This window comes from Aotus nancymaae, unplaced genomic scaffold (assembly GCF_030222135.1).
Source record: "Aotus nancymaae isolate 86718 unplaced genomic scaffold, 86718_ANA_hifiasm-v0.15.2.pri h1tg000033l, whole genome shotgun sequence".
Classification (NCBI taxonomy): domain Eukaryota; kingdom Metazoa; phylum Chordata; class Mammalia; order Primates; family Aotidae; genus Aotus; species Aotus nancymaae.
In genome coordinates, this window is record NW_026988447.1 from 57,323,467 (window position 1) to 57,336,654 (window position 13,188).

The following is a 13,188-nucleotide window of genomic DNA, read 5'->3' on the forward strand; positions in this document are numbered from 1 at the left end:
GCAAAGGCAACTTGCATTTGTTTGGGGGAAAAGGTCTAAACTTTATTAGCTTCTCTAAGTGGTCCTTAAGCCCCTGCAAAAGTTAAGAACCTCTGTTCTGAAAGAGGAATGATCACCTGTACTGTGTTCAGCTTCTTCTCAGGGGACCAAAGAACTCAGCCTCAGAGCCCACCTGGAGCACCTTCCCTATGCCGAGTCCATCTCTACTTGGTGTTCATAGTTCTATAATGACAGGTCCACTTTCTCAAACCAGAGAGTTTTATTCACAGAGTCACTGAGTAGATAGGAAGCCCCATTGGATTAGTTGTTTGCCTCTCAGTGTTTCATCAAATGAGTCAAGAGCTGCTCTTCCAAGTTGCTGGTGTTCTGGGGCAAGAGGGTTGTCCGCAGCCTGAGCGGGTGCTCTGCTTCTCTCCTCCTCATCCCTTCCTCATTCCTTCCACCCCTTCCCCTAACCACCACCACCACCACCACCACCTTTTAGGAAGCCTCAGCACGAACAGAGAAAGGAGCAGGAGCCAAAAAGACCTCACATTAAGAAGCCTCTGAATGCTTTTATGTTATACATGAAAGAAATGAGAGCGAATGTCGTCGCTGAGTGTACTCTAAAAGAAAGTGCAGCTATCAACCAGATCCTCGGCAGAAGGGTAAGTCGTGGAGTCAGGCATAAATGTTTATGGCAACTGTGGAACTGCTTCATGAAAATCTGCCCCAATTTAATCACCTGTCAGGTGGTCATGGAATGTGTTTGCATTTCAAGATTTGATATGATACAGTATAAACAACTTAGACTGATAACTGTTTTCATTTTTTTTTTTTTTTTGAGACGGAGTCTCACTCTGTTGCCCAAGCTGGACTGGAGTACAGTGACATGATCATGGTTCACTGCAGCCTTAACCTCCTGGGTTCAAGCGATCCTCCCACCTCAGCCTCCCAAGTAGCTGGGACTATAGTTGTTGCCATCATGCCTGGCTAATTTAAAAAGTTTTTTTTTTTGTAGAGAATGTGTATAGCTATGTTACCTGGGCTGGTCTCAAACTCCTAGGCTCAAGCAAACCTCCCACTTCGGCTTCCCAAAGTGCTGGATGAACAAGTGTGAGCCACCTTGCCTGGCCCCATTATCATTCTTTTTCTTTTTCTTTTTTTTTTTTTGAGATGAGTCTTGCTCTGTCACCCAGGTTGGAGTACAGTGGCATGATCCTGGTTCACTGCAACTTCTGCCTCCCGGCTTCAAGCGATTATCCTGCCTCAGCCTCCCGACTAGCTGGGATTACAGATGCCTACCTGGATAATTTTTGTATTTTTTTTTAGTAGATAAGATGTTTTACTGTGTTGGTCAGGTTGGTCTTGAATTCCAGACCTCAAGTGATCCACCTGCCTTGACCTCCTAAAGTGCTGGGATTGCAGGCGTGTGACACTGTGCCCAGCCCCATTATCATTCTTTTTTTTTTTTTTTTTTTTTTGTGATGGAGTCTCACTCTGTCACCAGGCTGGAGTGCAGTGGTGTGATCTTGGCTTTTGGCTCACTGCAACCTCCGCCTCCCGGGTTCAAGTGATTCTCCTGCCTCAGCCTCCTGAGTAGCTGGGATTACAGGCACACACCACCACGCCTGGCTAATTTTTGTATTTTTAGTAGAGACGGGGTTTCACCATGTTGGTCAGGCTGGTCTTGAACTCCTGACCTCATGATCCACCCGCCTCAGCTTCCCAAAATGCTGGGATTACAGGTGTAAGCCACCCATGCAGTCCCCTTTGTCATTCTTTAAACAAATATTTATTATCTTTTTGGGCCAGGCATGATGCCTGGACATTAGGTAATAATTGCTGAATAAAATATGCAGCAACCGGGCATGGTGGCTGGCTCACTCACACCTATAATTCCAGCACTTTGGGAGACCAAGGTGGGTGGATCACCTGAGGTCAGGAGTTCGAGACCAGCCTGGCTGACATGGTGAAACCCCATCTCTACCAAAAATACAAAAAATTAGCCGGATTTGTGGTGGTGGACACCTATAATGTCAGCTACTCGGGAGACTGAGGCAGGAGAATCACTTGAACCTGGGAGGCAGAGGTTACAGTGAGCCCAGATCATGCCACTGCTCTGCAGCCTGGACAACAGAGAGAGACTGTCTCAAAAAAATAAAATGAAATAAATAAATATCCACCTAGAATTTACAGATAAATAAATCATTGTTAAGTTATATATTAGCCAAAATAGATACAGCCCTTGCCTTGCCTTTCTGGAGCTTCAAGTTTTGTGACAGAATATAGACCTTAGAAAAATAATTACCCAATAAATATATAATAAAAATTATGATAAATTCTGTGGATGTAAGGAATAAGATTCAGTGAGAAAGAACAACAGGGCTGTGGGCAGGGCCCTCTGAGGAAACTGTATCTAAGCTGAGACATGAGAGCTAAGTAGAGACGAATGAGGAGAGGTAGACATCCCCCCACACAGGAGCAGCATGTGTGTGCCGCCTCTGAAACACGAAAGCGCTTAGCCCTTTTAGGGAGTTACGGCCAGGCCTGTGGGGGACCAGCCTGGCAAACAGAGGTGGCCGCTCCTTCCAGGGCAGAAGCAGAGCTGTTCTACCACGAGGCTTTACATGGAAGAATGTGTATGATCTCGAGAAGTCTTGATTCTAGAAAGACAGTTCTCTAAATCTCAAAATACACACCTGCCAAGTTTCTGGGTTGCCCTTTTCTTTTCATTCATCCTTTTACCAATGCTATGATATTTTTCTGAGCACCTATTGTGTACCAGGCACCAGGCTACAACTAGGATAGACACTCTAAGATTGTTTATCCAACTGTCAGCCAAAAGACACAGTCCTTCCAGGTACTTTGCATGGGATTCAAGTGGTTTGAGTTAGTTGGCTGAAGAGTGGTAGAAAAAGTTTGAATTTCTCTAATTCAAATTACATTTTCACTATAATCACATTATAATTTTAGAAACGTTTCATCTTAATTTGTTGATGTTCTTCATATCTGTGTGGTGGCCTCTTAATTTGTGACCCTGTGTTTGTTTTTGCGACCTCTGAAGAAATTCATGATCGGCAAATGAACGTTCAGCTGAGGAGGATCTAACAACCCCTGTGAAACGTGGAGGATCGTGTGTTAGCTATTGTTAATGATAACTTTACCATGTCTGTTCCAAACCTAATAAATTTGAGCATTTATAACAGAAAACATGCAGGGGATTTCCAGTCCATGTGAACAGGAGGGAAACAGGCCTTCTTACATTATTGATTCCCATTGAAGAGCCTCAAAATGCAGCTATTTCCAATCTGCAAGACACCAGGGTTTCTGGGGGAGGGTGCGGTGAGATTATAGCTTTTTTGGTGTCCTGTGTACAATGCCCTATTTCCCTGTGGATTCTTAAACATTTAATAACAATAATTACAATGCTTTCCCAAGCCAGATTGTGGCTGATGAGTGATTCCCATCATCTTGGAAGAACTCCGCCTTAAAAGCTTAAAAGCTGATCATCATTTTCCCTGACTCTTTAATAGAAGAAATCAGAGGAAAAGAAGGGCTGATGTTTTTATTTCAGCTTGTATGCAACTCTTAGTTTTTTCTTTTCTTTTTTGAGTTAAGGGCCCCCTGACCCTCCAGTGGGAATTACTTTCCTGCTCAAGAGAGTGAGGATATGATATGAAGGTATGCTTCCTAGTCTTAATGCACATTTCCCATAGTTGCTGCTTTCTCAGCTCCCTTAACAATCCCCAGATCCGAGCATGTGTGCTAAAGGATGGTTCTTATTTGGGGTCCCTGTCTGTTTCTCATTTAGACACCTGTTTCTATTTATAGGTCTCTGAGATCTTTGATTAAGATCAGGTTTTCTGTCCCTTTATAATTCCCCTCTGGCAGGGCAGCCCTTGCTAACTCTTTAAAGTCTCTGGCTTCAAAATCATGAAGTTTTACACTGGGATAATTTGAGTTCTTAAAAGTGGATCTTAAATCCATCCCAGAATGTTTTATCTTTTGATTTTTATTCACTTTTACTATATCTCTAAAACAGAAGTGTTCGTTCATATGAATTAGTCAAAATTTTATTTTTAATCCGTATTATAAACAATAGCACAAATTTTATTTTAAAATAAGCCTTTTCTCTTCAGACCTTCCTGCCTATTAAAGGAAATCCATTTATCACAAATTTATCATGAGAATGTTTTATCTTGGAACTGTACAAGTTTCTTCAAAATAAATGGCTATTTTTCACACAACTTAGTGGAATCTTGACAATGAGATTTGATTTTTAAAAAGTTTGACCCTTTATTTTTCAGTAAACAGAGATAGAGAAGCATTTTTAGTTAATTGTGTTTCAGAAATTCCCATAAAGAAAGACCATCTTTCGAGTGTGTACTAGACTTTTTGTTTTCATTGCAAAACTTTAATAACATCATTTTATCTTCTGTTTCATTTCGGTAAGCAATCTTCTATTTGTGAGTCGGTTTTGTACATTAGAAATAACAGAGAATTTAAAGTAATTGAACTTGTAAATAAATAGTTTATGCCTACTTCGCCGCCTTGCCTTTTATTCGGTTTCGTTAGCTGAGGTCTTTTGTCAACCTGTTTCTTGTCTTAAGTGAAAAATACCTGATTGTTTGGGTAGAAGACCCAAGCTTGATACATATTTTCGGAGTTAATTTGTATTTATGATTCCAGATTTTCTCAGCTGCTGTAAGTTATGTAAAATTATACTGACACATTACAGTGACAAAAGGTGTTGTGTATAGGGGAATGATACTTGTCAAATAAATGAACAAACAAATTGAAAATGGAAGACTTCTTTCCTTCCTTTTGTCCCTAATTTTTTTCCTTATTGGTAAAACTTTGCCTCTTGCCAATCATCTTTATCTAGCACTAAAGCTAACTCAGTTTTCTTTTTGAGACAGAGTCTTGCTCTATCACCCAGGCTGGAGTGCAGTGGTGCAATCTTGGCTCACTGCAACCTCCACCTCCCGGATTCAAGCAGTTCTCATGCCTCAGCCTCATGAGTAGCTGGGATTACAGGCATGCACTGCCACACCTGGCTAATTTTTGTATTTTTAGTTGAGACAGGATTTCGCCATGTTTCCCAGGCTGGTCTCGAACCACTGGCCTCCAGTGATCTGCCCACCTCAGCCTCCCCAAGTGCTGGGATTACAGGCATGAGCCACTGTACCCCACCATAAATATCACTTTTCTTTAAAAAATCAAGGATTCGCCAGGCATGGTAATACATTCCTGTAGTCCTGTTGGCTCAGGGCTGCCGTGGGAAGATTGCTGGAACCCTGGAGTTCGGGACTGCAGTGAGCTATGATTACACCACTGCACTCCAGCAACACAGTGAGACCCCATCTTTAAAAAAAAAAAAAAAGCAAAAAAAGGATGATGTTTTTCCTTTTGTGTCCAGTTTGGTTTTTCTCCCTGTGAAAGTCTGTATTACTAGGTCAGTTGTTCTAGGTTTAAAAAGCTGTCAGTTGCTAGAGGCAGTGTGACTTTGCCATCCCAATTTAAACCACCGCTGCTGCCCCAGACACATCTTCTTCTTTGGCTCAATTTGTCTAATGTTTATGCTACTAGTACAAAGAACTGTGCTTCAGGTAAATGTTTCCAGGGTTGTTTTGTTTTTCTGGCACCTCCCTCTACTTTTTTTTTTTAAGCAAAAGCACATCACCTGATTTGCCTTTAGGCTCAGGGCAAGCTCTGCTGTGTGTCATGCTTTTTAACTTCACAGTCTGTACTTGTAAAGCAATTAAAAAATAAATCACCTATCCTGTTTAGCACAGACCGCCTGACTTTTAAGGGGCTTTCAAAGGAAATGGACTCTTGCCCTGCTAGTGGGAACTGCTGCTTCTTGCACTAGAGGCTGGAACTGGAGTGGGGTGTGGCTGGGAGGTGCTGTCGTGTCTCATGAAATCAGCTTCATGTTCTGTTGTCAAACAAGAGCAGCAGGTGTTTCTGTTTTCTTAGCTACTCTTTAGGGGCTGAGTCCAAGTTGATTAGGACTTAGCCTCCTAAAGTTTTTCTCTCATCAAGCTCTCTCACTGCCCTTCTTATTTAAAAATCATTAAAAAAAAAAAAAAAAAGAACAGGGAGATCAAAATTCATATGCAGGGCAGCCATGAATGGGAAAGGATCTCACAGCCTGGGATGGGAAGGAAGCAAAATGGGAAGCTCCACACCTGAGAGCTGGGGGAGAGCAGGAGCAGGGAGGCTGCCAGCTGACAGATTGTGTGTGTGCATAGGTGAGCACGTGGGGGTGCAAAGGCGAATGTGTGTGCTGTGCATGTAGATTATGTGCACAAAGGAGCATGTGTGTTATGCCTGTGGATGTGGGTATATGCGCTCAGGTGAGCATGTGAGTGTTGTGTGTGTGTGTGTGTTGTGTGTGTGTGTGCTCAGGTGAGAATGTATGTGTGCGTAGTGTGGGCTCTGGTCTCCTCCTTGTATAGGCACCATCACCTCTGGGTCTTACCCTCGTGGACAGTGGTTCCCCAAAATCTCAGACAGTTCTCCCTGGAAAATTCTGCTAGCAGATTCTGGCATTGGGGAAGTTGGGAAAATACATGAAAATTGTCTGCTGAGGACTGGGGTGAGTCATGCACTAGTGTTGTTTGCAAAGCAGTGTGCAAATGTAAACCTCTTAAAATCCCAAATACCAGGCTGGGCGTGATGGCTCACGCCTGTAATCCCAGCACTTTGGGAGGCCAAAGCGGGCAGATCACCTTAGGGTGAGGAGTTCGAGACCAGCTTGACCAACATGGAGAAACCCCATCTCTACTAAAAAATACAAAATTAGCTGGGCATGGTGGCGCATGCCTGTAATCTCAGCTACTCGGGAGGCTGAAGCAGGAGAATTGCTTGAACCCAGGAAGCAGAGGTTGCAGTGAGCCAAGATCGCACCATTGCACTCCAGCCTGGGCAACAAGAGTGAAACTCCATCTCAAAAAAAAAAAAAGAAGAAGAAGAAAAAATCCAGATACCTTTCCTACATAAACTACTTTATTATATGTGCTATGTAATCAATTATATAAAAAGGACACAAAAAGTTTGAAGGATATTAGCAGCTACATTCTTCATATTACAAACTATGGTCTCAAATTCTAGATGGCAAAATAAACTCAAATAATCCCCATTGCATTATTCCTTCCATCAGAGGGAAGCTAAAAGCCATAGCCATAAAGTGTGCTTGGGTGACTGGACAGTGTCATCAGCATTCTTCCTATAGACAGCGTAGTGTCTATGTGAGTGTGAGGAGACAGTGAAGAGATGGAGACAGACAGGCTGACTTTTCATGTCTTTCTCTATAGACAGGGTCATATGATTAAGGTTTTAGACCCTTCATGTGACAAAATGGGAAAGTATTCATGTGAGGAGAGGGTGTATCTGTTTTAAAAGACATCTGGAAATTATCACATTTTGCATAAATAAAAAGTGCTTGGGCTCAGATATCAGAATATGCAACTAACTGTGAAAAATGGTCAAGTTGGGTGTGGAGGTTCACCAGTGAAAGTTCTTTTTAATTTATATTGGAAAAGAGAAAGGGTGGGCGAGAGATCATTTTACTTTGAATACTTTGATTGACTTTGATGTGTTTCATGTGATATCGGAGAACAGGATAGAGAAACCAAAGTTTGAGTTTCACTCTAGCCACCAGACTCCAAGTGGATGTCTACAGCCCTTGACACTTGGTCTTCGACAATTTAAAAATAAATCAGTTTAAATGCTTAATATTTTCAGTTTTTGATGTTTGAAGCATAAACTGTACTGTTGCTGTTTTGCTCACTTTTGTTTTTTTCTTCTTTCCTCTCTTTGTTTTAGTGGCACGCCCTCTCCCGTGAAGAGCAGGCTAAATATTATGAACTAGCACGGAAAGAAAGACAGCTACATATGCAGCTTTATCCAGGCTGGTCTGCAAGAGACAATTATGTAAGCCCCTTCTCCATACCAACGGCTCTCCACTCTCATTCATTCGCTCTTTAGCTTTCAAGAAGGAAACGTGTTTTAGGGTGTATACAGTGCTGGCACTACTTCTTATTTTTGGATGTTAATGAACTTTGTAATAAGGATTTTATGGATATATTGCATTATGAAAGCTTTGAGCTATCATTTTTTTTTTCTTTTTGCTATGGGTGCTAATGAATACTTTTAAATAAAATTTTTTTAAAATAAAAGTAATAGTATTAAAAGTAATTTTTAATTAAAAGTAATAGTAATAAAAGTAATTTTTAAATAAAAGTAATATTATTAAAATTTGGTTAAAAAAATGATTAAAAAAAAGAATCCCATAATCTTACCATGTAAAGGCAACATTAGTAATAACTATTGATATTACCTTCTAATGTTTTTTCTATGTGTACTTTCATTTTTTACTTGGGTATTTGTGTACATGTGTGTATATATGTACACGTTTGCTGCGTGCTTCTCGCTCTTGTGTATAAACATGTCTCTGTTACGGCACAGTGTTTACGTATCTCAGTACTCCATTAAGTGAATGTCATAATTTACTTGTCTTATTTTTTCCTGCTTTTAGACATTTAAGTTGCTTCCTATTTTTCTTACAACGGCAAATATTCCTTCAATAAACATGTCTGTACATCAGTTTTTTCCTGTATTTAGGACTATTATTTATGTTGAATATATACATTGTGGAGGTAAAGAATATAAATATTTTTAAAATCTTTTTTTTTTTTTTTTTTGAGATGAAGTCTCGCTCTGTCACCCAGGCTAGAGTGCAGTGGCATGATCTGGCTCACCTCCGCCTCCTGGGTTCAAGGGATTCTCCTGCCTCAGCCTCCCGAGTAGCTGGGATTACAGGCACGCACCACCATACCCAGCTAATTTTTTGTATTTTTAGTAGAGATAGGGTTTCACCATGTTGGCCAGACTGGTCTCAAACACCTGACCTCAGGTGATCTGCCCGCTTCGGCCTCCCAAAATGCTGGGATTACAGGCGTGAGCCGCTGCCCCCAGCTATTTTAAAGTTCTTGATACATACTGTCACATTGCTTTCCAAAGAACTGTATTATTTTACCCTTCTTATAAACAGTGTATTCAGATGACTGTTTTGCCACAGACTACTTAGAACTGGGTAAAGAATTCTTTTTTAATGTTACTGTACCCCAGCATCGTGTATTCTATTCAGTGTAGGTATGTCATGTTTAAGTCACACTAATTTTATCAGCAAGAAATATCTCATTTATAGTGCCAATTGTTTTATTACTGTAGAATTTGAGCATCTTACTTACGTAGTCTTGATAGGGCAAAGACTGTTTTATAGAGGGGAATAATTTTCACTATTTAAGCCCTTAAAATAATTTAATATTTTGCAGTTATTATGTCTGAGTTCATGCAGCCTGCTATAACAAAATGGACATGGTGGGTTGTAAACAACACGTTTATTTCTCATACTTCTGGAGCCTGCGAAGTCCAAGATCAGGGTGCAGGCAGGTTTGGTGTCTGGTGAGGGCCTGCTCCCAGTCTTCTGACTGTATCTTTGCAAGGTGGAAAAAGGAGGAAGAGAGTGCTTCAGGGTCTCTTTTGTAAGGACATTAATCTACTTCATGAGAGCTCCTTGCTCAGGCCGTAATCACCTCCCAAAGGCTCTGCCTCGTTGTACCATCACATTGGAGGTCAGAATTTCAGCATATGCATTTGGGAGAACACAACATTCAGTCTGTAGTAATTCTCAGGTTCTATGTGAGATGGGCATTAGAAATGCCAGCCAGGCCAATCTTAATAAAAGTGGAGTGATTGCTTTTTAAAAGGGCAAGAGCGAAACCATTAATCAATATACAATTTAATATGCAGCCATTGTTTTAGGTGCTCCTGTGGGGCTTAAGATCTCACAGAGATGATGACAAGGATGCGTATATGAGGTCATACGCACGAGGAAACTTATTTCTGGAAATGGATTACACAATTTACCTCCTATAATGTGCTCCACAGAAAAGGTCACTTTACTGCTCAAGGTTTGGAGCTCAGACACTGGATACAAGTTTGACACAGGAAGTAGGACTTTGTCTGTTACTTGTGGGAAACAGCCTAGTCAGCTCTCCTGACTTGTTTTGGTTGCTTTAGTAACTACCATATGCTGATGGTTAGGAACTGTCTTAAATTCTTCACAGCAACCCAGTGGTGGAGTGAATATTATTACATGAATATTATTATTACTCAGCTTTTCAGGTGAGGAAATTGAGAGGCTGAAGAGGTTAGGTAATTTGTCCAAGGCCTTGTAGTAGGTAGCTAAGCTGAAGTTTTCATTCAGGTCACTCAGACTTCAAAATCTACATGGTTTTCGGTCTGGGCGCAGTGGTTCATGCCTGAAATGTCAGCACTTTGGGAGGCATAGGTGGGCAGATCATGAGGTCAGGAGTTTGAGACCAGCCTGACCAACATAGTGAAACCCCATCTCTACTAAAATATAAAAATTAGCTGGGCATAGTGGCACATGCCTATAGTCCCAGCTACTCGGGAGGCTGAGGCAGGAGAATTGCTTGAACCCAGGAGGCAGAGGTTGCAGTCAGCTGAGATTGTGCCACTGCACTCCATCCAGCCTGGGCAACAGAGCCAGACTCCGTCTCAAAGAAAACAAAAAACCCTATGTGGTTTTCCTCCTCCTGAGTAGATTAGCTCAGTCTTCCAGTGCCTTCTTTCTTTTTTCTTCTTTTTTGGGGATGAAGTTTCGTTCTTGTTGCTTAGGCTGGAGTGGAATAGCACAATCTCGGCTCACCGCAACCTCTGCCTCCCAGGTTCAAGCATTTCTCCTGCCTCAGCCTCCCAAGTAGCTGAGATTACAGGCATGTGCCACCACGCCTGGCTAATTCTGTATTTTTAGTAGAGACAGGATTTCTTCATGTTGATTAGGCTGGTCTTGAACTCCCAAGCTCAGGTGATCCACCCGCCTCAGCCTCCCAAAGTGCTGGGATTACAGGCGTGAGCCACTGTACCTAGCCCAATGCCTTCTTAAGACTGCTATAGTTGAAGACTTTTCACCCCGAACCAGGCTTCTGTTTTCTGAGCAGCAATTACCATCTTTGTATAGAACCCCTGCCATGCCCTGTAAGTGGGAAGATTAGTGTTCACCCAGAGGGTTTCAAAAGTGTCTCCTTCTGGCCAGTGTAGTGGCTCACGCCTGTAATCCTAGCACTTTGGGAGGCGGAGGTGGAGGTGGGCGGATCACTTGAGGTCAGAAGTTCAAGACCAGCCTGACCAACATGGTGAAGTCTCTACTAAAAATACAGAAATTAGCTGGGCATAGTGGTGTGCACCTGTAATCCCAGCTACTTGGGAGGCTGAGGCAGGAGAATTGCTTGAACCTGAGAGGTAGAGGTTTTAGTGAGCCCACATCACGCCATTACACTTCGGTCTGGGTGACAAGAGCAAAACTCAGTCTCAAAGAAAAAAAAGTGTCTTCTTCTAATCCTGCCCTGGGTGTCTTTTAGATGTAGTTTGTCTAAAAGGGGAGAGCTAATCCTTCTCTTGTGCCCTTTATAAACTTTATTGTGCTGTGAATTTTATTTAGCATTGCTTGTTGAATGCCTTTAGTTTTTTTTCTAATTCTTAAGTAATGAGTTTTGACTTTTAAAAAGACATAAAAGAAACACCTACATATTCTCTCTCTCTCCCTCTGTCTTGCTGTCTCTTCTCTATGTCGATGGGTGGGAAGAAAGTAGTTTTAAAGAAAGCTACTGTAATGTGAATGTGAATTTATCTTTAAAGATTTTCCTCTGCACAACTTTTAAAGGAAATTGTTTTGCATATTCTTTGAATGAAGGGAAAATCCAGCTTCATTCATAGGGTTTTCATCATAATCAAAATAAGTCAGTCAATTACTGAGGCAAACAGAAGCTGATCAGTGATAGTACTTTACCTAAAGATGTTGTTCTTAAAATAACAGTACTGTACAGGGATAGAATGAAGGGAAAATCAAGGCATTTAGTGCCAGAATGGTATCCTGATCCTTAGTGAAATATGTATGTCAATGATTCAATATTAAAATACCCTATTCTATGACAGATTTATAATTTCAATTTGCTTTTATAACTTTGGCTAATAACTGAGGTTTTTATAAATTAATAGTGCACAAATTTTCTTGGGTGAGATTAGCCAAATATTTATAATGTTAGAACTTTTCAGTTGAGTTTTTAATGCTCCCAATATCATATAGCCTGTATAATTTTAACAAAAATATTTTTTTGTCTTACCATACATGAATGTTGGTTTTTGTATAACTTGACATTAATACATCCAAACTACTTAGTTCTTTTTGCATATCATAAATGTAGTGTCTTTTGAAGAATTGGTTGATACCTAGAAGGTAACAGGTCATTTGACTTCGTGGTAGAGGCGTAACAGTGCAGGCCTCAGATGGTCACTGTGTGCCGGCTATGATCTAGGCATGTGTGAGTTGGGGAGCATGGTGCTGAGAGACCCAGGCGGTGCTCTGGGGACAGAGCCCATTACAGTACCTGTGAGGCATTCCGTAAGCAGTGAGCTCAGGGTCATGGGGAGCTCAGAAGAGGAGCCCCAGCTCTCCCGGAGGGATGGATGAACAAGTTGGGGAGCAGAAAAGGTTCACGGAATAGATGTCACTTGAGACACTGGTTGAAGGGTAAATGGAGCAGGGAAAGAAGAAAGGGTGACATAAGGTTCCAGACACACGAAACCACCTTGTAGCAACTTCTGAACCTTGCAGTAATTCCATTGAAAGGACTGTGTGGATTCCCGGAAGAAGCGTGTGCCCCCTCTCTACTCCCTGTCTTCAGAGCACCTTTGATAATCCTGAAAGAAGACTGCATTGTTTTTGATGCGCTGTTTCTCAGGGTCGCTGATATCTGCTCTTTGCCTCAGTGTTTGGTAGGATGATTTTAGTCACCCTTCTGAGGCTGCACGGCCTCAATGGCCACGTGACATGAAGAACTATCTTGAGGTGCAGAAATAGGCACTTTATAGAGCCACAAAATATACACAGTACAATCTTAATGGCTTTATTTTGTTTATTATTTGTTGATTTGATTATTACAACAGACCAGAAGATAGAGATATTGGATATGAAATGTGTTCTGTTTTAGTTATTTGAAAATACCTGATGCAGGTTGGTCATTTACTATAAGTTGACTATGGCTATACACCATGAAAATTATTATAATTTTGAGACAAGGTCTTGCTCTGTCATCTAGGCTGGAGTACAGTGGC

General features: G+C 41.4%; 1 protein-coding gene across 7 annotated transcripts in view; it reads left to right on the plus strand.

Annotated features, from left to right (window-relative positions):
- Window positions 1-13,188, plus strand: part of LEF1 (lymphoid enhancer binding factor 1) — a 122,618-nt gene that overhangs the window by 91,694 nt on the left and 17,736 nt on the right. For 6 of the 7 annotated variants that reach the window (XM_012436532.2, XM_012436535.2, XM_012436533.2 and 3 more), the window contains 2 exons: window positions 485-647; window positions 7,813-7,920. In XM_012436532.2, coding sequence (XP_012291955.1) covers window positions 485-647; window positions 7,813-7,920 — 271 coding nt within the window. The other variant, XM_012436537.2, reaches the window with a different exon arrangement.